The sequence below is a fragment of the Pelophylax lessonae genome (assembly GCF_965119305.1).
Source record: "Pelophylax lessonae genome assembly, chromosome: 2".
NCBI classification, from domain to species: domain Eukaryota; kingdom Metazoa; phylum Chordata; class Amphibia; order Anura; family Ranidae; genus Pelophylax; species Pelophylax lessonae.
The window spans coordinates 293159593-293184821 of record NC_138769.1 but is presented as its reverse complement, the minus strand read 5'-3'; the positions used below and the strand labels follow the sequence as shown (position 1 = coordinate 293184821).

Sequence of the window (25229 nt, the reverse complement as noted above, 5' to 3'; positions counted from 1 at the left end):
GACTTTACAAACATTTTAAGAAAGCCTGTGCTGGGAAACATTTGATGGATGCCATTGTTGACCTCTCTGTTTATAAAGCTAGATGCTTGGCAGTCATGCTAAGCCAATACATTTTTGAGTTACTGGCCTAGAACAAGCATGCACTTTAAAGCGGTAGTATCCCGCTTTTGGACACTTTTACCTACAGGTAAGCCTATAATAAGGCTTACCTGTAGGTACAAATAATATCTCCTAAACCGGCACGGTTTTGGAGATATTTACAGCGCGAGTGGCGCATGCGCTCTGAAGGTCCGGGGGCACCTTCAATTATGCTTGCCGCCGGAAAAGTCACTCCCGCGCGCATGCGCGGGAGTGACGTCATCGCGGCTCCGGCCAATCATCGCGCCGGAGCCGTCTCTTCCGGCCAATCAGCGCGCCGGAGCCGCCGAATCCGGAAGAGACGGCGAGGGATCATGGCAGCACCCGCAGCGATGTCCGGGGGTCCGTGTTGGGGCTTCGTTTTAAGGTAAGTTACACATAATGGGCTAGTATGCGATGCATACTAGCTCATTATGCCTTTGTCTTGCAGGTTTTTTTTTTATAATTTTTTTTTTTATAGGGTTTACAACCGCTTTAAGTAAAAAGCCAACTCATAGGTGAAGGTAGACTGCTTTGTGTAGTCCAAACCGAGACCTCATGTTTACAGTTGGGCAAGATGAGTGAATCAAACGTATTAGATATCTGCAATGTTAATGCTTGATAAAGTTTATTCTCTGCTTGATAAAGTATTCCTTTCCTTGTTATTCAAAACATAAATATATAAATGGCTCTGCTAGTCTACCCTTGATCAAAACTAAGAAATTTAATTAAGCCTGCAGTGGCAACAACTTCCACTTGTGCTTGCTGCATGACATTGGCTGCCTTATTTTTCACATGAAAAGATTCTATACTTCACAGTACCTGGTCACAGGCTGCACAGCGTGATCTTGTCAGTTCTGCATGATGACGTCCACAGTAAATTCTGCGGTCTTGCAAGAAATAGATAAATTGTGACAGTGGCAAGTGGCATGTCTCACAGACAAAACATCCAAGGTGCCATTGAAAGCCTTCATCCTGAATCCTTTCTGCGTGGACTGCAACGTCACCCACCAGAATTTTTCCACCACACTAGAGATACAAAAAAAAAAACAAAAACATATTACTGATAACATTCTAACTTCGTGCTTCTAGCCATTTTTATAGCCACATAATGCATTAATATAGAGTAACACTGAGGAGATAACGTTCCAGGGGGCTGCACTGTGTGGGAAAGCAAAAAGAGAAAGAAAAATATAAAATCTATCTACCTAGATCTGGAACCCCTGGCAAAACACTTAATTTCTTTAAGTACATCGTGGGACACAGAGCAGGCTATAATCATGACCATCTAAGTTACACTGGCAGACCAAAACCAGACAGGAAGTCTTCTCCTATATAACCACTTCCACACAGAAAGCACACCAGTTGTTTCACCAATATCTTGAAGGTGGTGGTCACTGAAGTTTAGCTATCAGGGGGATTACTGGTGGCCGTTACAATAGAAATGAAGGGACTGGATAATTGGATGCATTTAGATGGCTGGACACTGAAATGGATGGTACCCTGCTGGAAGGGCTGTAAGACTCGGTGGGGATTGCCTGTAATGCGGCCTTTTGGAGTGGGACTCTACATTACGGAACCCTGTGCAATTTATTGGACCAAGGTGCTTTTCGGCAGGGTGCTGTACAGGTCCAGGGTGGTGAACCCCAGAGCAAAAGGGTCTTTTATGACAAAGCCCGCCATGATGGGTGAAGTTTGAGTTGCTGGCCACTGACCGGGTCCTGTGGCTGGATTGGTGAGTGTTTTGTTTTCTGAGTACATTACACTTCTTAGCTGCTGGGGGCGATGTATTAAACGGGTGCTCTTTGGCCAACTGATATCTGCTCTGTGCTCCTAGCGGTGTGCTTGGAAATGCTGACAGTACACTTGAGGGGGAAAAGGTCTTCCAGAAAGCGAAGTGGGGTGAGGAAGAAGTGCACCACCATCAGGTCCTGAAGACTCTAGTCATGATTCTGCTGTGTTAGTTTCCCCTGAGAGACCAGAGGCTACAGGTGCATCTGAGCCACTGCGTATGTCTGGCATTGTAACTACTGTGAGTGCATCTGCCTCAGCATTGGAAGGCAAGATTGGTGAGCTAATTGCTTCAGTAACGCAGGGTGGAAAAAAGCAGGAAAGATCCCCTTGACTTGATCCCCCTTCTGTGGTGGAGCAGGGGTGGGTGGAAGTTGAGGAGCAGAACTGGAAGGGGATCAGGCGGAAGATTCCGCATCTGAGGAGTCAGAGCCTGAAGACAATTAGAGGTGGTCTTTATCGAAAGCACAAAAGTTGCTAGTACAGTCCCTTTCAGAAATAGTTTGTTCCGATTTTAGGTTGCCTCTCGTAGGGACCTCAGTGGTTAAGTCAAGTACTTCTCGCTGGGATCTCTGCGGCCACTGCAGGGTTCCCACGCTTTTCCGTTGCACTCTCTCCTACAGCAGTTGGTGTATGCATACTGGGATCACCCAGAAAAAGTTTGTCCTGCCTAAAATATTTTCTCTTCTTTACCCTATAGAGTTCATTAAGAAATGCAGTATGTCAGCGGTAGATGCATCGGTTTCATCTCTTAATAAGAACTTGACTTATCCGGTGGATACCATTCATGTTTTCAAGGATCTGGGTGATAAAAAGCTGGAATCTCTTCTGAAGGCCTCATTTGCCTTGCAGCCAGCTGTGACAGCTATTGCCATTTGCCAAAGCTTGAAAGATCATGTTAGGTGATTGGTAAAGAAGGTCCCGGCTCAAGGGGAGGTTACTAGGGAGGAGTTTTCAGATTTGCCTCAGGCCTAATGATTTGCCGTAGATGCTCTGAAAGACTATTCGGCAGATCTCATCCTTCACCAGAATAAAATGGTGTTACTGCCACATGAATCTTTTTTTTTACCAAAAGTGGTTTCAAGTTTTCATTTAAATCAAGGCATTGTCTTACCTTTCGTTTTTTCTAGTCCACACTCACCAGGAGACAAAGCTGTTCACACTTTGGATTTAGTTTGGGCTATCAGAATTTTTTTAAGGTTATCTGCAAACATCAGGCAGTCAGCCTCGCCATTTGTTCTGCCAGAAGGGCCCAGGAAGGACGTAGCGTCCCGCATCACCGCCAGGAGTGACGTCAGGATCCCAGGACCCACGAGTGCCAGCGTTTCACCAGCTGACCGGAAGCCCACGGACACCACTGAGGCCGTCCCTGTACACACGGAGGAACCCCCCCTGCCGCTCTCACCGGGATCCACTGCCTCCACCACCAGGACCCGCTCCAGTGATGCTCCTGATGATCAACATTACTTGACTAACTGCATCTTATTCACCGACTAAATGTGAGTGTGATACTGCAGCACTTACTTCAATAAATGTCTTGCTGCACTTAGAAGGCGCTGCGCTGTCTTCCCTGTTGTCTCCCACGAAAAAGTAATACATGAACTACTTCTCAAATCTTACTACTTGAAATCGTATCTATTAACCACTTGATGACCGCCCACCGCAGATTTACTGCGGCAGGGGCAGCTCCTGGGCAAACCGACGTAGTACTACTCACTAGCTCGCTCAGCAGACTCTAGGGGGCGAGCGCGCACCACCGGCGGCGCGCTCCTAACCCCGCTCGTCAGCCGGGGAGCCAGTGCATGTGACTGGCGGCTCCGATGGCCGCCAGCCACTCGCAATCTCCCCCCGCTGACAGAGAAGGATGGACGGCTGATGTAAACACAGCTGTCTGTCCTTCTCCCTGAAGTGATCACAGAGGCTATGTGATCCTGTTATATAGAATCACATGTCTCTGTGATGATCTCACAAGCCACGCCCCTCCACAGTTAGAATCACTCCCCTAGGCTTACATTTAACCCCTTGATCACTAATAGTATTAACCCCTTCCCTGCCAATGGCATTATTACAGTAACAGTGCATATTTTTAGCACCGATTACTGTAGTAGTGTCACTGGTCCCCCCCAAAAGTGTCAAAAATGTCAGTTAGGGGTCCGATCTGTCCGCTGCAATGTTGCAGTCCCGCATAAAAATAAAAAATAAAAATGACATAAATATCTTTCCCGTAGTTAGTAGATGCAATAACTTTTGCGCAAACCAATCAAAATACGCTTATTGGGATTTTTTTTATACCAAAAATATGTAGCAGAAAACAAATTGGCCTAAAATGTTAAAAAATTTAGATTTTTACATTTTTTTTTTTTTTGGGAATGTTATATAGCAGAATGTGAAAAATATTTTTTTTTTGAGAATTGACGCTCATTTTTTGTTTATAGCGCACAGCACACAAAATAGCAATCGCACAGGTGATCATATACCACCAAAAGAAAGCTCTATTTGTGGGGAAAAAAAAGGACGCACGACCGTGCAATTGTCCATTAAAGTAACGCAGTGCCGAATCACAAAATAGGGCCTGGTCATTAAGCAGCAAAATCCTCTGGGGCTAAAGTGGTTAACTACTTCCGGACTGGCCGCAGCAGTTTTACTGCAGCAGGCAGCCCCTCCTGTGCGAACTGACGTAGCTGTACATCGGTCACGCGCCTGCAACTAGGGGGCGAGCGCGTGCCGCCAGCGGCACGCTCCCACCCCCACTCGGCAGTGGGTACTCTGATGCACGGGGCAGGCGGCTCCGATTGCTGCCTGCCACCCACAATCGCTCCCCACTGAGAGAGGACGGTCAGCTGTTGTAAACACAGCTGACCGTTCTTCTCTGGAATGATCACAGAGCGCCTGTGATCCTTCTATATAGGATCAAAGGTCTGTGTGATCATTTCACAAGCCCAACCCCCATACAGTTAGAATCACTCCCCTAGGTACACATTTAACCCCTTGATCACCCACTGTGTTAACCCCTTCCCTGCCAGTGTCAATATTACAGTAACCGTGCATATTTTTAGCACTGATTACTGTAGTAATGTCACTGGTCCCTCCCTAAAAGTGTAAAAAATGTCAGGGGTCCGATCTGTCCGCCGCAATGTCGCAGTGCCGCTAAAAATCGCAGATCGCCGCCATTACTAGAAAAAAAAAATATGTAGCAGACAACAAATTGGCCTAAAAAGTCAAAAAAATATTTGATTTTTACATGTTTTTTTGGGCATGGTATATAGCAGAATGTGAAAAATGTTTTTTTTTTCAGAATTGTCGCTCTATTTTTGTTTATAGCGTGAAAAAAAAAAAAAAAAAGGTGACCAGATACCACCAAAAGAAAGCTCTATTTGTGGGAAAAAAAGGACATCAATTTTATTTAGGTATAGCATTGCAGGACCGCACAATTGCCTGTTAAAAACAGTGCCGAATCACAAAAAATGGCCTGATCATTAAGGGGGAAAATCCAGTTCAGAAGTGGTTAAGACACACTCATAGAAACACATTAGATGCTACTTCAGATATGATTTTGTAAATCGTATGTCATACCTGAAGTCGTACTGGTGTGACTGAGGGCTAAAAGGCTAATCACTTCTAAAAAGGAATTCAGACCCTGTAACTCTCCTCATTAGGAGCACTACAAGTGCTTCAGCTGATCAATAATGAAAAAAGTCACTCCAATTCAGAATTAGTCCCCAAAAGACATTAGAGAAGAAGATTGTTTCTCAACAAAAATGAGATTACACAGTCTAGTGGATCATCAACATTCCTTTGTCAGCAATTTTGGTTTGTCTAGAAACATGAGGCATGCCGCATAGCACTGCACAGGTTAATAATTGACCTCTGTGTGTAGTATGAGACTATTTTCCTGTGAAGAAACTATATATCCCACAATATTTCAATCTAATGCTCTTCAAATTGAGAGCTAGCTGGATAATAATTAGATCTGCCAGACATAAACAGGCAGAGCATTCGCAGGTAAAGAGAGCACAATGATGTAGTTGGAAGATTTTTTTTTTTTTAATTGTATTAGCACTCTGATTTTATGATGTGACACAAAGTAGATGGAAATGCATGCAGTTGATGCTTTGACCTGGAACATGAAGTTGTGTTGTCCCTTCGGCAATTAAGGACAAATGTAGCATACCATAGACCAGGAGTGTCAAACTCAATTTAATCGCGGGCCACATGAGCATTATGGTTGCCCTCAAAGGGTCTGTTATATCTGTAAGACTAGATGTCCAGAGCAACCCACGCCCCCTTACATGAGATGTCAAGAGCCCCCCCACCATAAAGAGTCACCAACCCTTCCTTACATCACAATGCACCCCCTTACCCCCCGGAGTCAGCTTCCAGAGTCTGCTAAATGATGAGACCAGGGGAGGCAGAGACAAGGTGTTGTTGCGGCTGCACAGAGAGGTGCAGGATCTGTAGGAGGAGTTCTGCCCTCCTCTCAGCTGCGGACTGCTGAGAAGGGGGGGCAAAGACAAGCCTTTCTGCAGCTGCTCAGAGAAGCGCTGGATCTGGCAAAGGAGTTCTGTCCCCTCTGCTGCCGACTACTGAGACAATGTGGGGGCAGAGACAAAGGGTGGGGGGCTGCAGCTGCAGGAGAGGGGGTTAGGGCCACATGAAATCGCCTGGGGGGCCGCGTTCGGCCCGCGGGCCTTGTGTTTGACACCTGTGCCATAGACATAGGGGAATTGATCACCTGACACCTGAGCCCATCATTACCACGTAAAGCAAACAAACCCTTCAGGGAATATAACTACACCAATATGTACAAACCCAAAAAAGTTGGGACACTGTACAAATTGTGAGTAAAAATGAATGGACTAATTTACAAATCTCATAAACTTATATTTTATTCACAATATAATATAGATAACATATCAAATGTTGAAAGTGAGACATTTTGAAATGGCATGCCAAATATTGGCTCATTTTGGATTTCATGAGAGCTACACATTCCAAAAAAGTTGGGACAGGTAGCAATAAGAGGCCGGAAAAGTTAAATGTACATATAAGAAACAGCTGGATGATCAATTTGCAACTTATTAGGTCAATTGGCAACATGATTGGGTCAAAAAAGAGCCTCTCAGAGTGGCAGTGTCTCTCAGAAGTCAAGATGGGCAGAGGATCACCAATTCCCCCAATGCTGTGGCGAAAAATAGTGGAGCAATTTCAGAAAGGAGTTTCTCAGAGAAAAATTGCAAAGAGTTTGGAGTTATCATCATCTACAGTGCATAATATCAGAGAATCTGGAACAAAATCTGTGCGTAAGGGTCAAGGGCGGAAAACCTTACTTGATTCCCGTGATCTTCGGGACCTTAGACGTCACTGCATCACATACAGGAATGCTACTGTAATGGAAATCACAACATGGGCTCAGGAATACTTCCAGAAAACATTGTCGGTGAACACAATCCACCATGCCATTCGCCGTTGCCATCTAAAACTCTATAGGCCAAAAAAGAAGCCATATCTAAACATTAACCAGAAGCGCAGGTGTTTTTCTCTGGGCCAAGGCTCATTTAAAATGGACTGTGGCAAAGTGGAAAACTGTTCTGTGGTCAGACGAATCAAAATTTGAAGTATTTTTTGGAAAACTGGGACGCCATGTCATCCGGACTAAAGAGGACAAGGACAACACAAGTTGTTATCAGTGCTCAGTTCAGAAGCCTGCATCTCTGATGGTATGGGGTTGCATAAGTGCATGTGGCATGGGCAGCTTACACATCTGGAAAGGCACCATCAATGCTGAAAGGTATATCCAAGTTCTAGAACATACGCTCCCATCCAGACATCGTCTCTTTCAGGGAAGACCTTGCATTTTCCAACATGACAATGCCAGACCACATACTGGATCAATTACAACATCATGGCTGCGTAGAAGAAGGATCCGGGTACTGAAATGGCCAGCCTGCAGTCCAGATCTTTCACCCATAGAAAACATTTGGAGCATCATAAATAGAAAGATGGGACAAAGAAGACCTAAGACAGTTGAGCAACTAGAAGCATGTATTAGACAAGCATGGGACAAAATTCCTATTCCTAAACTTGAGCAACTTGTCTCCTCAGTCCCCAGATGTTTGCAGACTGTTATAAAAAGAAGAGGGGATGCCACACAGTGGTAAACATGGCCTTGTCCCAACTTTTTTGAGATGTGTTGATTACATGACATTTAAAATCAACTTATTTTTCCCTTAAAATTATACATTTTCTCAGTTTAAACATTTGATATATGTCATCTATGTTGTATTCTGAATAAAATAAATTTGAAACTTCCACAATCATGCATTCTGTTTTTATTCACAATTTGTACAGTGTCCCAACTTTTTTGGAATCGGGTTTGTATTTAAACAATGAAAACATTTGAAAGTGTACACTGCCTTTAAGTCAAATGTTACCCTTTTAAGCATACTGCACAGGTCCCTTCTATATCAGCATATTCATCCAAAATATGTTTGCATTGAAATGTCCTTTTCACAGCAACAGATGGCATTCCATAATCCCTAAAAAGAGTATGTTTATTTAAGCAACTCATTTCAAAGTTAGCTATAGTCATTATAGTTATACTGGGGGCTTGAGTGCACAGCAGCGAACATGTATGAGCCTTTTAATTAGTCACCGTTGGAGGAATTGTAGGATTATAATGATCTAGAGCCATGCTCTGTAGTAGCGACCTTGGAAACTACCTCCACAGCATATTAAACGTCATTGTATTCTTGCTGTACACTCTTGCTGTACACTGTTGACAGTGGGAAGTAATCTCAACAGCAGCTGCGTTAGTCATGGAATTTCACGAATCACTAAACACAGAAAACAAAAATGCCTGCAGAGACTGCATTGTGCATGTGAACACTTAAGTAAGAAAGCAAGATTGTAAGGGACACATATAACCAACTCAAGGAAATCAAGCTCAATGAGGTTACTCATAGCAATCGTTCGCATTCTGTGCAGGTATGAGAATAAGTGGTAACAGGTCGCCAATAGCAACCAATAAGTTTACATTATCAACCCATCCTCTTCAGTGGCTAAAAAAGTAAATACCATGCAGCGTTATTTTATGAATGTACAGTAAGTACTGTATACCTCTCAGAGCATTTTCTTTATTCACTTACCCTCATGCAGCAACTGTCAGGAGTGTCAGAAGTGACAGGCACAGTAACTCCGTGTCTCATAGAATGAAGTCTCCGGTAGGTACTGAGTTTCTTCAGCTCTCTCCTCTCTAGGTCTCCCAAGCCTGTGCAAAACTTTTCCTATTTAAGATCAGATAGGCTAAAATGAATATGCTTATTTAAACAGCACAGAAACAATAGAGAGCTATATGAGAACAAAACAAACCCTTAAAAAAATAAAACATAAATTTAAAATTACATAACTATAAATTGAAATTACAAATCTTACTGTGAAAAGGATATATTGCCATGTAGTCACCCCCCCCCCCCCCCCCCACAGCATGTTAAAGCTAGTCAGATGATAATAAGAAACAAAGTTTTAGGATACCACAAGAGCTCCCTCTCTCTTTTTTTTGGATGAGTTCTGCTGTTAACCAGAATAAACTGAGGGCATGGACGCTATTTTTGCCATTGTGATAAGTTACACTAAAAACCTTATTTATGTGATATCCTTGCATTTAGAAATCTTTGTTTTAAAGCAAATTAAGCTCAGGAGGATGTGTTTGTTAATGTTAGGGAGAAAAACATTTAAATAATATTTATTTTAAAATGCTCCTTTTACTGAAATAAAACCTAAAAAATATGAGATATGTTGAGGTTTATAAACAAGTAAAAACCCCATTGGTCAAAAAAAAAAAAAAAAAAAATTCCTAAAACAGACTACAAATTAAAAGAAAAAAACGCTCTACTCCTGTATAAAAGTTCAGAAATAGTTAAAGAAACACCACATAATACAAATGCTTATTAAATCCCCCAGGAGACCAAAATGCAATTGGTTTCATGCTTATCTGTGGCCCTGTTGCTGATTTAGCATGGTTGATAGCTTGCCCCCTTCCCTGCCCCACTGCTGTCTGACCATGCTACTAGCCAGGAGATGAATAACCAATGAGGGCAGATTGACAGAACTTTTCTCTGGCAGCAGGTGCACACTGAAGATGAGAGCTGCCATTAAGCAGTTTAATCAGTGCTGTGTGAACTTTCTGCTTGTGCTGTGTATGTTTACAATCAGGCAGCAGATAAATCACACAGCCCTGCCATCGCTGAATGATCCTAATAATCTTATGAATGAACAGTCATTGCGGTCGGGGCTGTGTGATTTAGCTGATGGCACAGTGTATGTTTATTAGCAGCCGTACTGTGCTGGCAGCTAGATTACACAGCCCAGACAGCGGGACTGTTCTTTCACAAAAGTAAAAGATCATTCAGTGCTAGCGGAGCTGAGCTATTTCTCTGATGGCTGCATGTAAACGTACACAAAAATGCAGGGCTATGTGTAGGGCTGTGCCAGGGCCAGATGTGCACAGTGCAGCCAAGGAGCCTGGGCTGTGAGCTGCAGAGGCAAAAGCCTCGTACACACGCAATGAATTTCCGCCGACCGGTCGTCCGTCTTTTGTCCAGAGTGGTGTCTGTTGGTTGGAATGTGCTCTAGACTGCACACTAATTTTCCCGCACGACAGAATTCTACTTCAGAAGTGAGGTCATGTGTTGGATTGCTTTCTTTCATCTGTGAGCATGCCTAGTCTTGCTCATAAGATTTTTCCCCATCGAAATCTGTACTAATGACGAAAATCAGACGTGTTTTGATGGTCGACAAAAATTATATAGCCTGCACACCAGAATTTTTTCGGCCGAAAAGTCAGAGTCGGTTGTTGGAAGCACCATACTAACAATCCGAAAATCGGCAGATCGGTCGGACGAAATTTCCCAGCCAAATTTCTACTCGTGTGTACGGGGCTTAACAGAGCAGTTGGAATGGTCCAACAAATTGTGAGGGTGCTGGAGCTGCTTGAAAGCTCAATGGCCATCAGGAGAGAACTGAGCAGTTTGGAGCAGGAGCAGCTGATCAGAGCATAAGCAGAAAGGAGCACCAACACAGGGGAACCTGTAACTGTACTAACCCTGTAGAACTACAAATCCAAGAGATGGCATTGTATTTCCATTGTGTGAAATACATTTTTACAGAGAGGGGAGGTGGCGATCAATTTGGTCGTAACTGTCCCATTGTAACGTCCACAAATTGGTCTTCAGCGTGGAGTGGAGAAGCAGACAGCACAGATCGGAACAAAAATTGGCTTCAAATACATATCAGGACCATGGATCAAAATGGAACCTAGTGCTACGTGCACTTGGTCCCCTGAGGGGTTCAACTAGGATAAAAATGTTGCGATGGTAGTTCTTGTTTTATTGAGTACCAGCAACTTTATATCAGTGTCAAATTAGCACCACAAAAGCTTTGATACAAATTACAATCCTTTTCTTTCCCCTCGCAAAAAAAATATAATTTTGTAAAAGTGTATTTGAACTGACAGGGATATGCAAACTGTGGCCCTCCAGCTGTTGCAAAACTACAAATCCCATCATGCCTCTGCCTCTGAGTGTCATGTTTGTGGCTGTCAGAACCTTGCTATGCCTCATGGGACTTGTAGTTCTGCAACATCATGAAGCAGATATCCTACAGAATGACCTGGACAAAATAACGGAGTGGGCAAAGACATGGCAAATGAGGTTTAACGTGGAGAAATGTAAGGTTTTACACTTGGGGACTAGAAACATAAAAGCACAATACACGTTAGGAGGGGAACCCTTGGGAGAATCAAAAATGGAGAAGGATCTGGGAGTCTTGGTTGATGATAGACTAGGCAACAGCATGCAATGTCAAGCGGCAGCTGCCAAGGCTAGCAGAATATTAGCATGCATAAAGAAAGGGATGTATTCCAGAGATAAGACTATAATCCTTCCACTTTATAAAACTCTGGTCCGACCTCATCTGGAGTATTCGGTCCAGTTCTGGTCACCAGTCCTCAGAAGGGATGTGTTGGAGCTGGAGAGAGTCCAGAGAAGGGCAACTAAACTAATTAGGGGATTGGAGGACCTTGATTATGAGGAGCGTCTGCAATCGCTTGATTTATTCTCCCTGGAGAAGAGACGCCTGAGGGGGGACATGATAGCAATTTTTAAATATCTAAATGGGGATCTAGGCTTAGAAAAAAAGCTGTTCAGTCGAAGGGATTGCATGAGAACTCGGGGGCATACAATGCGATTAGAGGAGAAGCGTTTTAACCTCAGGCAATGTGGGGGGTTCTTTACTGTTAGGGCTACAAGATTGTGGAATTCTCTACCACATGAGGTGGTTTCTGCGGGTAGTATGGTGGCTTTCAAAAGACTCTTAGACGTACATCTCAAGGATCAGAACATTCAGGGGTATGCAAGATGATTACAGCCACACACATCTACACAGGTTGAACTGGAGGGACTTTTGTCTTTATTCAACCTCACCAACTATGTAACTATGTAACATCTGGAGGGCCACAGTTTGCATATCCCTCACCTAGAGCAATAACATATTTTAGCAGGCCATACGTTCAGACTCATTTTCTGCTTCTCCTTGACATCTCTTTTTAAAGAGTAATATACATGCATTTGCAGGATCTTACATCACAGTCTTGTGGCGGAAGCAACTCTAACAGTGTTCGGATAAGCTTTAATTCTTGTTCTTCATTGTTCGATAAAGTGAAGCGCACATTACTGGGATGAGCCTTTAAAACAAGGGAGACATAAGTTGAATGTGAAAAGAATTTTTAAAAACCTATTCAGTAACTCCATACATATTCGTTCAACACTTTTTAGAATATATAGAACCACCTGTATCCATTTTAGGTCTCAACTAAAGTCACTTAAAAGATTGTTTGCTAAAGCCAGTTTGCTAAGAAGCATACTTTTCTCTCTTCATTAATATAGTATATAAAAAACTTTTCATTTTGTTGAAAGACTTTCTTCCTTCCATAGTATTATTCTAATCATCTAATGGCCAGTTATGTGCCCAACATATTACCCATGCAGCCTCTTCATAATTCTTGCCATTTTGCCTGTGTGCCCATCTTGATCATATACCTGCTCTGGTGCACCTCCTGTCTCCTTTGCTTTCTTGCATTTCGACCTGGTCCCGCAGTGCCTGAGGTCACTGATTATCCTGTCCCGTCTATCCTGCTATATTATATACAGTTTAGAGTAAAGAGACATATATCCGACTAACTCAGAACAGTTATGTTTAGGTCAGATAAAATAGAAAGATACGCATACCAGTGGCGGAACTACCAGGGTCGCAGCAATCGCACTTGCGACTGGGCCCTGGTGTTCTGCCAATGTGGAGGGGGGGCCCCCCCCCAAGACCCAGCATCTCCCGCTGTACCTCTGGCTGGCAGCTAACTATACAGTGAAAGGGAGCCCTTTGATGTCAGTGTATACAGTGGAGAGGGGAGGGACCTCTGACCCGGGCAGGCACCAGATTCAGTGCAAAAGTGAGTCGCACTGGTTGTACACTCTTGCCGATAGCTACCTGGGTCAGAGGCCTCTCCTCTCTCCACTGTATACACTGACACTCGGGAAGTGAACTGCTAGCTGGAGGGACATCCTGCGGACATCACAGGGAAGCAGTATGTACAAGGGCTGCTGCTTCTAGGCTTCTCTCCTGTAAGGTAGGCCCAGCACCTGAGCATGCTGTGTGTCTTACTGTACCAATGCCCACCTGTAACACTCCCCCCCACCTGTCATACAGCCCCCCTTTTTATTACACTGCCCATATCATACTGTCCCCCCATCTGTCACACTGTCCCCTGTCACACCGCCCCCTTGTGACAACACCCCCCCATCATACTGCCCCTCCACCATTCTGCCCCCTCTTCACACTGCCCCCTTCTGTCATATTTAACCCCCTCCTGTCACACTTTCCTGTCATACTTCCCCCCTCTTGTTAAAGTGCCCCTTCTCCGGCCTCTTTTTTTCTGAATGGACATCATGAGTGATCGGTTTACTATGCTTCAGTTTGTGAATGAATGGGAAGCTCTGTACAGAGCTATTCCTGTCCATTCATTCTGTACATCTGAGGCTGCAGAGATGGAGTTGGAGGACCCCGGACTCGGAGGAAAGGGCCCCTCCCAGGGTTAAGGGGCTCTTCATGGTTTCTTGCACCAGGGCACTGAAGGTTCTAGTTACGCCTCTGACGCATACTTTTTTTTTCCAGATCTAGATGGACTAGGAGCTAATCAGATATAAAGAGACACACATCAGTTCACATCCACCAGCCTACAGAGCTTCCTTTCAGATCCACCTGAAAGCTGACAGGGGTGGGGGTGGGATGCTTACCTTAATATCGAGGTAGTCTTCCAATGCACAACCTGAATCACTGTCAGATGAAGAAGAACTGTGCTCAGAAGATGAAGTCTCCTGGTCTTGATGTCCCGGTGCCATTTGAGAAGATGCTGAAGAGCATTCACTGAATGGAAGGGCTGCAAGCAAGCAAAAAAGGACACTGAAGTGACAAATCTATTGTAGTGACCAGACACATTTCAGTATGAACGGTTCCAATTATATTTGCTAACCTGATAATTTGTAATACAATTTTATTAACAGTAAACAGAATATTCTCAGAATATTATTTTTTCAGAACTTCACATAATCCAAACAATGGATCTTCAGAGTTCATATTATTCTGCAGATAAAAATGTAGTGGAAAGCAAACCAGTAACATTTTATTTGGTATACACCACCCTACTTATATTATATTGCTTCAACAGCTTCATTGTTTACAGGTGTGCTATGCAGTCCTTGATATAATATTTGCCAAACATGCCATAAAAACAAACATTAACTGTTAATGTGTCATTGGTTTACTTTGATCTGAAATACCACACCTTTCTCTCCTCCCCCCTCCATTCACCAGCTTTTCCAGCTGGGTGTCCATCACACACTCCCTTCCTGACTCAGCATGCCTCACAGATCTTGTCCTGCCAATATGAGAGGAAAAACTCATACAATAGCAGAGCAAAAACAGAGACTGAGCTATAATAAAGTTAAAGCTGAACTCTGGACATACAAGGTCTTGAAAAAGTATTCATACACCTTGAAACTTTCCACATTTTGTCATGTTGCAGCCAAAAACGTAAATGTATTTTATTGGGATTCTAGGTGGTAGGAAAATGATAAATGGTTTTCAAAATTTTACAAATAAATATGTGAAAAGTGTGTCGTGCATTTGTATTCAGCCCCCCCCAGTCAATACTTGTAGAAACTTTGCCTTTCGCTGCAATTACAGCTGCAAGTCTTTTTGGGGATGTCTCTACCAGCATTGCACATCTAGAGAGTAAAATTTTTGCCCATCTTTCTTTGCAAAATAGCCCAAGCTTTGTCAGATTGGATGGAGAGCGTCTGTACAGCCATTTTTAAGTCTCGCCACAGATTCTCAATTGTATTTAGGTCTGGACTTTGACTGGGCCATTCTAACACATGAATATGCTTTGATCTAAACCACTCCATTGTAGCTCGGGCTGTATGTTTAGGGTCGTTGTCCTGAACCTCCGCCCCAGTCTCAAACAGGTTTTCTTTTAAGATTGCCCTGTGTTTGGCTCCATCCAGCTTCCCTGTCCCTGCTGAAGAAAAACATCCCCACAACATGATGCTGCCACCACCATGTTTCATGGTAGGGATGGTGTGTTCAAGGTTATGTGCAGTGTTAATTTTCCACCACACATAGCGTTTTACTTTTAGGCCAAAAAGTTACATTTTGGTCTCATCTGACCAGAGTACCTTCTTCATCATGTTTGCTGTGTCCCCCACATGTCTTCTCACAAAAAGCAAATGGGACTTTTTATGGCTTGCTTTCAACAATGGCTTTCTTCTTGCCACTCTTCCATACAGGCCACGTTTGTGGAGTGGACGACTAGTAGTTGCCCTGTGGACAGATTCTCCCACCTGAGCTGTGGACCTCTGCAGCTCCTCCAGAGTTTCCATGGACCTCTTGGCTGCTTCTCTGATTAATGCCCAGTGTCAGTTTATGTGGACCTCCATGTCTTGGTAGGTTTGCAGTTGTGCCATACTCTTTCCATTTTCATATGATGGATTAAACAGTACTCCATGAGAGGTTTAAAGCTTGGGATATTTTTTTATTTATTTTTTTAAACCTAACCCCGCTTTAAACTCCACAAATTTATCCCTGACCTGTCTGGTGTGTTCCTTGGCCTTCATGATGCATTGTTCACTAAGGTTCTGTAACAAACCTCCGAGGGCTTCATAGAGCAGCTTTTTTTTTTACTGACATTAGTAAATAGAGTCCACCTGTGTGTAATTTAATTAGGTGACGTCTGAAGGAAATTGGTTCCACTAGGATTTTATTTAGGGGTATCAGAGTGAAGGGGCTGAATACAAATGCATGCCACACTTTTCAGGTATTAATTTGTAAAATATTTTGAAAACCATTTATCATTTTCCTTCCACTTCACACGTATGTGCCACTTTGTGTTGAGCTATCAACATGACAAAATATGAAAAATTTTAAAGGACTATGAATACTTTTTCAAGGCACTGTAGATCACCCCCCCCCCCCCATTGCTGGTTCAATAAAAAAAAAAAAAAATTTAAATGCGCAAAATACTCACCTAAACTTATGGCTACCTGACGGGTCTGGAGTCTTCTTTTTTATTTCCTCCCTTTCACTTCATTGCCTAGGTGATATAGACACTTTCTATTGGCTGATTGCAATTCGGTAATTTCAGCATACAGAGAACGGCAGCAGAAAACCGCTTTGAAATCCAGGGCAGAATTGCGGCAATTCTGCCTGCGTTTTTGAAACGTAGAGGTGTGAATGCACTGCACATGGGCTGCAAGAAGTTCTCACAGGGTCATGAAGACTTCAGTAGCGGTTTCATACCTTGACAACATGACTCATCTGATGGCCAGGAGTTCAGCTTCTAATTACAGCTGGTTAGTACCAGAAGAAGTGTCGTGGATCGCCAAGTGATATTTCGACTTAGACAAAGAGAGCGCCTTAGAAGTTTTTCCTTTTAGCCTAATTAAAGGCCACGATCATTGGGCCTCCACAATTCTGCTCTATCTTGGTTCTCCTCCTACCAATCACAGCACTCTTTCAGTGTTCACTACAACTCTATCTCCTCCTCTCCATTGCCCCTTTCTGTGGGGGTTCCCCAAGGCTCTCTTCTTGGACCCTTTCTCTTCTCTATCTACACCACCTCCCTTGGTCAATTGATAACCGCCCATGGTTTGCAATACCATCTATACACCGATGACACTCAAATCTATCGGTCTACTCCTCACCTCACTCCTTCAGTCTCCTCTCACATTACTAACTTACTTACTGACATATCAACATGGATGTCGCACCACTTCCTCAAACTAAATCTCTCTAAAACTGAGCTGGTAATATTCCCCCTCCATGACTTTTCCATCAAAATCAGTAATGCAACCATCAATCCCTCCCCTCATGCCAGGGTACTAGGTGTAATCCTAGACCCTGACCTGTCCTTTCAGCCCCAAATTCAAATTGTTGTCAAAAGCTTGTAGACTTCACCTCCATAACATCTCTAAAATTCACCCCTTTTTAAACAACTGAAACCACCAAGTTACTCATTCACTCCCTTGTTATCTTTCGCCTCGAATATAGCAAGTCCCTTCTCATAGGCTATCCCCTCTTCAGTCTATCATGAATGCTGCTTATCCACCTTACCAACTACCTTACATGAAGGCTTATCCACCACCCCTCTAAACCAATCACTACACTGGCTCCCATTGAATAAAATTAAAAATACTCAGCCAACATCAGTGCCTGACCTCACAAATGTGCTTCTGGAAGAATGGTCAAACATTCCCATTGACACACTCCTAAACCCTGTGGACAGCCTTCCCAGAAGAGTTGAAGTGGTTATAGCTGCAAAGGGTGGGCCAACTCAATATTGAACCCTACAGACTAAGACTGGGATGTCATTAAAATTCATATGCGTGTAAAAGCAGGCATTACAATACTTTTGGTAATATGGTGCATCTTACATGGGCTGAGAACTGGGCGCTTTGGTGATTATGCACATAGGCTGAGAAATTGCACTAAGGGGTGATTTATTTTATGGTGGGGAGACAGAAGGAGTTTCAGAAGGATTGATGCACACACTGCAAAAATAATCATTCGGACTTTTTTTTTTTTTTTTTTTTTTTTTTATTTTGTTTAAAGAGTTATGCTAAATAGTCACATAGAGAAGGAGAAAAATCAATAAAACCTTAAACTGGAACTTTTGGCAAACCTTTATGGAGTAGCCATCATTGATGCCATCAGAAAAGCCTTAACGCAGAAATTTATTTTCATTTTGGAAAGAGTAAGGAAAGGGTAAATCTTTCTAATCCCTCTCCACTGTATCCAAAACTAAAAAAGAAAAAAGTTCTTCAGTTATACTTTAGGAGACACATTATACCCTGCAACTGCAAAAAACCTGTAGATTGAGCCATGGGTAGAGGAGCCCATGTCCAAACAGACCTTGTGCAAAATCCCATACGATCAAAAACTGCTCTTTGGAAGTAATTGATATACATAACCCACCCAGTCTGTCAATCAACCTCATTATTTAGCTATGAGGAATAAGTTCACTTCCTAGCCTAGGGCTCCAGCCAATGTTAGTTTGTGCGCTCCTGCATTCCTGTTTCTCTGGTTGCTGCTTTTGGCTTGTATTTTGACCACACTTATTGCTGCCGGCCCTGATCTTTGGCTTGTCCCAGGTTCTAAAACTGCCTGTTGATTTTGTACTACACTCTGGTATCACTTTTTAGCTGCTATCTGCACAGATGTGCCTGAAGACCACAATCCAACTCACCCACTAGGAATGTCCATCACTTGTGCAATTCTCTGGTGAGGATCTGATGGTATTCACATATATTTTGCACATCAGCCTATTTAGGGTTCAGACCCTCTCCAAACTGCTCTCCCCTGCATTCTGGTGATTTATTAGCTTTTTTTCTGACGTGGATCTATTATTATTTTATGGCCGGACTGGCTAGCAATGCGGCCATAGAGATTGAGAGGAAACTTAGATTACCTAAGAGACTGTAATCAATACCATGCTGAAAGCAAGATAGTGTTATACTACTTTACAGCCAGAGAAGGAAAATACTAAATTTCTTCCAGATAGGTCTAGATATGAAGCCCAGGTTGAGTAAAAGTCTTAGCAGTTTATGTGGTCACTGTGCCATTTAATCTCCAATGATGCAGTTTCTAAAGGCAGTGCTTAAATTAAGCCATCAAGAAAACATACTTTCCCCACAGTGGGATCTCTCTCTCTCTTTCATTCTAAGCTACACTGCTCAAAAAAATTAAAGGAAAGGAAAATTAAAGGAATTATCAACCTACAGAGGGCTTAACTCAAAGACACCCCAAAAAAATCAAAGTGAAAAAAAATGCAGCAGGCTAGTTAATTTTGCTGAAATTTCATTGCAGCAACTCAAATGGTACTCAGTAGTTGGTATTGCCCCCCACGTGCTTGTATGCATGCCTGGCAACATCAGGACATGCTCCTAATGAGATAGTGTGCTGGGGTATTTCCTCCCAGATCTGGACCAGGGCATAACTGAGCTCCTAAACAGAATGAGGTGCAACCTGGCAGCAGGGCCATCTTTAACACAGGGCAAAAGGGGCAGCTGCCCCGGGCACACCCATTGTTGTGGGGCCCAAAGCAGCTGCCCCTTGAGCCCGAATTGCCCACAAATATTTGATAAGTGCATTTGGTAGGGCCCAAGAAAATATTTGCCCAGGGTCCATCCAATACTAAAGACGGCCCTGCCTGGCAGCGTCAGGTGGACCAGAAAATATTGTCCCTGAGGTGTTCAATTGGATTGAAATCAGGCGAACATGGGGGCCATTTAATGGTATCAATTCCTTCATTCTCCAGGAACTGGCTGCATACTATCGCCACATAAGGCCGGGCATTGTCGTGCACCCGGACGAACCCAGGACCCACTGCACCAGCGTAGGGTTTGAGAATGGGTCCAAGAATTTCATCCCGATTCCCAATAGCAGTCAGGGTGCCATTGTCTAGCCTGAAGAGTTTTGTGCGTCCGTCCATGGATATGCCACCCCAGACCATCACTGACCCACCAACAAACCCGTCCTGCGGAACAATGTTACAGGGAGCATAACGTTCTCCACAGCTTCTCTAGACCCTTTCACGTCTGTCATATGTGCTCAGGGTGAACCTGCTCTCATCTGTTAAAAACACAGGGTGCCAGTGGCAGACCTGCCAATTCTGGTGTTCAAAGGCAAATGCCAATCGAGCTCCACAGTGCCAGGCAGTAAGCACAGGGCCCACTAGAGGACATCCGACCCTCAGGCCACACTCATGAAGGCTGTTGCTGATTGCTTGGTTAGAGACATTCACACCAGTGGCCTGCTAAAGGTCATTTTGAAGGGCTCTGGCAGTGCTCATCCTGTTCCTTCATGCACAAAGGAACAGATACCAGTCCTGCTGATGGGTTAAGGACCTTCTATGGCCCCATTCAGCTCTCCTAGAGTAACTGCCTGTCCCCTGGAATCTCTTCCATGCTCTTGAGACTCTTTCTGGCAAGGGCACGTAATGATGTGCCTTTCTGGAAGAGTTGAACTGTCTGTGCAAACTCTACAGGGTCCAGGTATCGCCTCATGCTATCAGTAGTGACACTGACCCTAGCCAAATGCAAAACTAGTGAAAAACAGTCAGAAAAAAGGAGTAGGGAAACAAAATTCAGTGGCCTCCACCTGTAAAACAATTCCTGTTTTGGGGGTTGTCTCATTGTTGCCCATCTAGTGCACCTAATAATTTCATTACACCAAAGCAGCTGAAACTGATTAACCACCCCCTCCGCTCCCCAACTGACCAGATCAATAGCCCAGGAATTTAATTGACTTGATGCTATACTCTAATTAAAAAGCATTCCTTTCATTTTTTTTGAGCAGTGTATCTTCCACAGCCTCCCCTTGGACCCTACCCCACAATTTTGTTTTGTATACATTCCCATTATCCAGCTGGCACCATTCAGTGCAGCAGTACTGAAGTTCAGGGAAGCATGATGAGATCACAATTGGACCAGGCATCTGGATCTCAGTGCTCTGGGCTCACAGAAAGTGATCTCCAGCATATTTCAACCCCGATGATTACCGGTCAACAATGGCAAAAATGGCAAACCTCCAGGTTTCTCTCAGGATAGGTTTCATTTAACATTCACAAAAGTAAACTAATACTAGTACTGTGATTTTAAACCTAAACAGATAATGGGATTTTTTTTTTTACTAAAGCTGGAGAGTGCAAAATCAGGCTGACTTCTGCATAGAAACCAATCAGCTTCCAGGTTTTATTGTCAAAGCTTAATTGAACAGACTGAGGTTATAAACGGATTGGTTTCTAGGAAGAATGTGAGCCTAAATTTTGCACTCTCCAGCTTAGGTAAATAAACCCCAATGTGCTTACAGCTGCAAAAATATGCTGATAGTTTGTAAATTAGGTGGAAAAAGAGTAAATCAGGAGGTTGTTACTTTCTGTGTAGTTAATATACACATAAATTGATACATTTTCCTTGAAACGGAAACATACTTTGTTTGGTAACATCATGATGGTTAAATAAGCAAAATGCAATCTAGTACTTATAGACCAGGGGTCCTCAAACTATGGCCCGCGTGGCACATGCAGCCCGCCGGCCGGGATGTATCATTCATGTTTTTTTTTTTTTTTCCCTGAATCACCCAATTAGAGCCAGAGGCTCTAATAGGCTTAAGAAAAGGGTGGACCCGGGGCGCCCTAGCCCACCCATTTGTGTGACAATAGCGAATGAAAATTTGCTATTGTCACACGGATCCTCCTCCTGGCCAATCAGGAAGCGGGTCCCGAGACCCGCTTCCTGATTGGCCAAAAGGCAAACCCATGCCATTGGCCGAGGAGGAGGCGGGAGGACTCGAGGAGATGCGGGGGACTGAGGAGAAGCCGACGCTGCAGGTAAGTGCACTGACTAGTCTCTCTGCATTGAAGGGGGCACGGCAAGCTGGTCACTCTGCATTGAAAGGGGGCACGCTGTGGTCACTCTGCATTGAAAGGGGGCACGCTGTGGTCACTCTGCATTGAAAGGGGGCACGCTGTGGTCACTCTGCATTGAAAGGGGGCACGCTGTGGTCACTCTGCATTGAAAGGGGGCACACTATACCTTGATTACTGAAGGCCCCTTTCACACTTTTGTGACCTCAAAGTCATGCATTTTTTACAGCGTTTTTTGCCGAAAAGCAATGCCTATAAAATTTTTCTGTTTGCGCCCCCCCCCCCCCAAAAAAAAAAAATTTGAGCACCAGCCGCCACTATATAAATAAAACAATAAAAAATATGCGCATTGGAATTCGTTCATATTTTTTTTTCAAACTATAGTCCAGCCCCCAACAGTGTCTGAGGGACCGTGAACTGGCCCCCTGTTTAAAAAGTTTGAGGACCCCTGTTATAGACAGTCACCTAGCTGTTACCAGTATCCAGTATCTAAAGATGACTATACACTGAATTTTATTTTCATTCAACCTTTGGCCTGAACGACAGAAATCTACAAATTTCTCTATCCACGCTAAACAGAACGGATGGACAAACCTCCTACTGCGGACTATATTATTTTGACAGCCAGACTCAAAATGCACAAACAGTACCTGCAAATGACTGGATGCAGGCGCAGAGCATCTGACATGTCTCTGCCTGGCTCTTTTGTTTTTTCATTTGATGGTTGTTGGATGGGAAGGTGATGACAGGGCCATTCATAGTGGAAATTTTGGCCGGTTCATCAGAAATCATGATGAGCTCAGTTGTGTTCAGACTAGGATCCAAACCCATGTGTTTGAGCCCACTAGGAAGCGGTCAATTCTACAGCTCAATCACCTGTGGCAAGGGGCCTGTAAATGTGTGGCTGCTGGGCATGCCCCGTCCGCAGATAATTGCTTTGTACAGGTGAGGGCTTCTTGGCAGGCTCGTACACGTAGGTTTGGACTCTAGTCTGAACATGCCCAAGCTCATCACTAATCAGTAGAGATGAGCTCAGGCATGTTGGATTCTGGTACAAAGTCACCTGAGAGATTCCATCAGAAAGCTGTCACTGTACTTGATCAATCACAAATGGCCAAGGCATTCCCTGCCCCACAGTTGCACATATACACATCCCTTGTATACATGTGCCTGTGGGTGTGTATGGGAGACATTCAGCCCATGCGTACTAGAGACAGTCCAACAAAAATACAGCAGTTTGGCCATCTTCTGCCGAAGGGGCATCACCAAAAAAGGTCTGCGGATTGGCTCCCGATCAGCATTCTTGGCCAATGGCTGAAAGCGCCGACCGGAGTATTCTTACAGGGGGGCCTTCCCCTATCAGAACACAATAGCACAGCAGGGGAGATCGATGTACGAACATCAGATAGAAAGTACAGTGGCTTCTTCTGAGCGGTCAGGTTTTTTTTCTGCTTGCTGGGTTAAATTGAAAAGAAAAAAAACAAAAAAACTACTAGTGTGTACGAGGCTTAAAGCTCTTTTAATTTCTGTCTAAAAAGGCACAATCTTATCTACTTGCGATACAATTTAAGTTACAATTGAATAAACACAGCTACATCAACAATAAAAGTAAGCTTTGAAGGTCAGATGGCTCAAATTTACAAAAAAACATGCACAAGGATGGGATCTTTATTTTAACATACAATAGTATTTTCAAGGCTTGCTGGAAATAATTCACATTTAAGCCTAGTACACACGATAAGATTATTGTTTGTTTGTTTTTTCTTTTTTGCATGCTAGTCTCCATATCGAAAAATGAATACTAAAACTAAACTACGAAAACTCTCGTATGACAGAATAAAAATTCAGAAGTGCTGTAATGTATTTGTATCGTATTTTGGGACAAAACTGTACTGGTTAAATGAGAATCGTATGATCTAGTATCAGACAAGAAACATTTTCGGGTTTGTCCCTTTGGAAAATTTCTAATGAAAGCTGTATACAGGCGGTCCCTGGGTTACAAAAATCCAACTTACAAACGACTCCTACTTACAAACGGAGAGACAAAAGGAAGTGAGGAGAAATCTCCCCCTAGGAAGGGAAATTCACTCCTGTAAGAGTTCTCATGGGAAAAAGGTGTCTCCACTGAAGCTTTATCACTAATCCTTGTTTCCACAACAACCCCAAATTTTCAAAATCCAATTGTCATAGGGACAGAAAGGGAGGTGAAATCTTCTGAACAGGGGTACAGACAGCAAAACAAATGGTACAGGGGTGTTAACCGTTCCCTATGCTATCCAAAAAAAACTAAAAAATTATTATTTTGGCTGGAGCTACACTTACAAAATGTACCTGTTCCAAATTACAAACAAATTTGACTTAAGCTTAGGCCTTAGGCTTACCTATTGGTACTGTAAATATCTTTGCATGCAGCCAGTGACATCACTGGCGCATGAGCTCTGAAGGAACGGCCGCTCTGAAGGAGCGTGACCGTCGGCTCCCGCACGCATGTGCGGGAGTGACGTCATTGCGGCTCCAGCCAATCAGATGGCCGGATGCCGCAAACCAGGATGAAGGGCGACAGAACATGTCACCCATGAGAGAGGTGTGCGGTCGGCACTTTGGGCTTCGTTCTAAGGTAAGTATTTCATAATGAGCCAGTATGCGATGCATACTAGCTCATTATGTGTTTGTCTTTCAGGTGTTCGTTTTTAACCACTTGCCGTCTGAGTACCGTAGTACTACTGCGGCAAAGTGGCTTGTTATCGTCTGACGACGTAGTACTACGTCGTCAGACACTCCCCTTTCTCGGCGGCGCGCGCGCGCCGCCGGAGGCTCGCTCCCGCCGTATTCAGTCACAGCGGGAGTCGGGCCAGGGGAGGAGCAGCGACGATCGCTGCCGCTCTTCCCCGATCGTCGGGGATCTAGTGTGGAGATCCACCTGCTTGTGTAAACAAAGCTGGCGGATCTCCCAAGTGACAGGCAGGGTCAGATTGCAGGGTTCAGCATAGCTGAACCCTGGATCTGTCCTTGTGTCACACAGTCACCTCCCCCCACACACGTCAGTAAGCACCAGGCATACATTAACCCCTCCCTCTCCAATAAAATTAACCCCTTCCCTGCCAGTGTTATTTTTACATTAACAGTGCATATATATAGCACTGATTACTGCAGTAATGTCACTGGTACCCCCAAAAGTGTCAAAAATTTCAGTCAAGGGTCCGATCTGTCCGCTGCAATGTCGCAGTCCCGCAAAAAAAAAAAAAAATAAAAAAAAAAAATAAATAAATAAATAAATCGCAAGTCGCCATTA

At 43.7% G+C, this 25229-nt stretch overlaps 1 protein-coding gene across 2 annotated transcripts in view; it reads right to left on the bottom strand.

The window, feature by feature from the left end:
* The window catches only part of PRICKLE4 (prickle planar cell polarity protein 4), a 39929-nt gene that overhangs the window by 13561 nt on the left and 1139 nt on the right, over nucleotides 1–25229 (bottom strand). For both annotated transcript variants that reach the window (XM_082247622.1, XM_082247621.1), the window contains exons 2-5: nucleotides 14253–14395; nucleotides 12545–12646; nucleotides 9054–9191; nucleotides 940–1146 (exon numbers count right to left, since the gene is read on the bottom strand). In XM_082247622.1, coding sequence (XP_082103748.1) covers nucleotides 940–1146; nucleotides 9054–9191; nucleotides 12545–12646; nucleotides 14253–14357 — 552 coding nt within the window. In that variant the 5' untranslated portion in view covers nucleotides 14358–14395. The remainder of the gene's footprint in view (nucleotides 1–939; nucleotides 1147–9053; nucleotides 9192–12544; nucleotides 12647–14252; nucleotides 14396–25229) is intronic.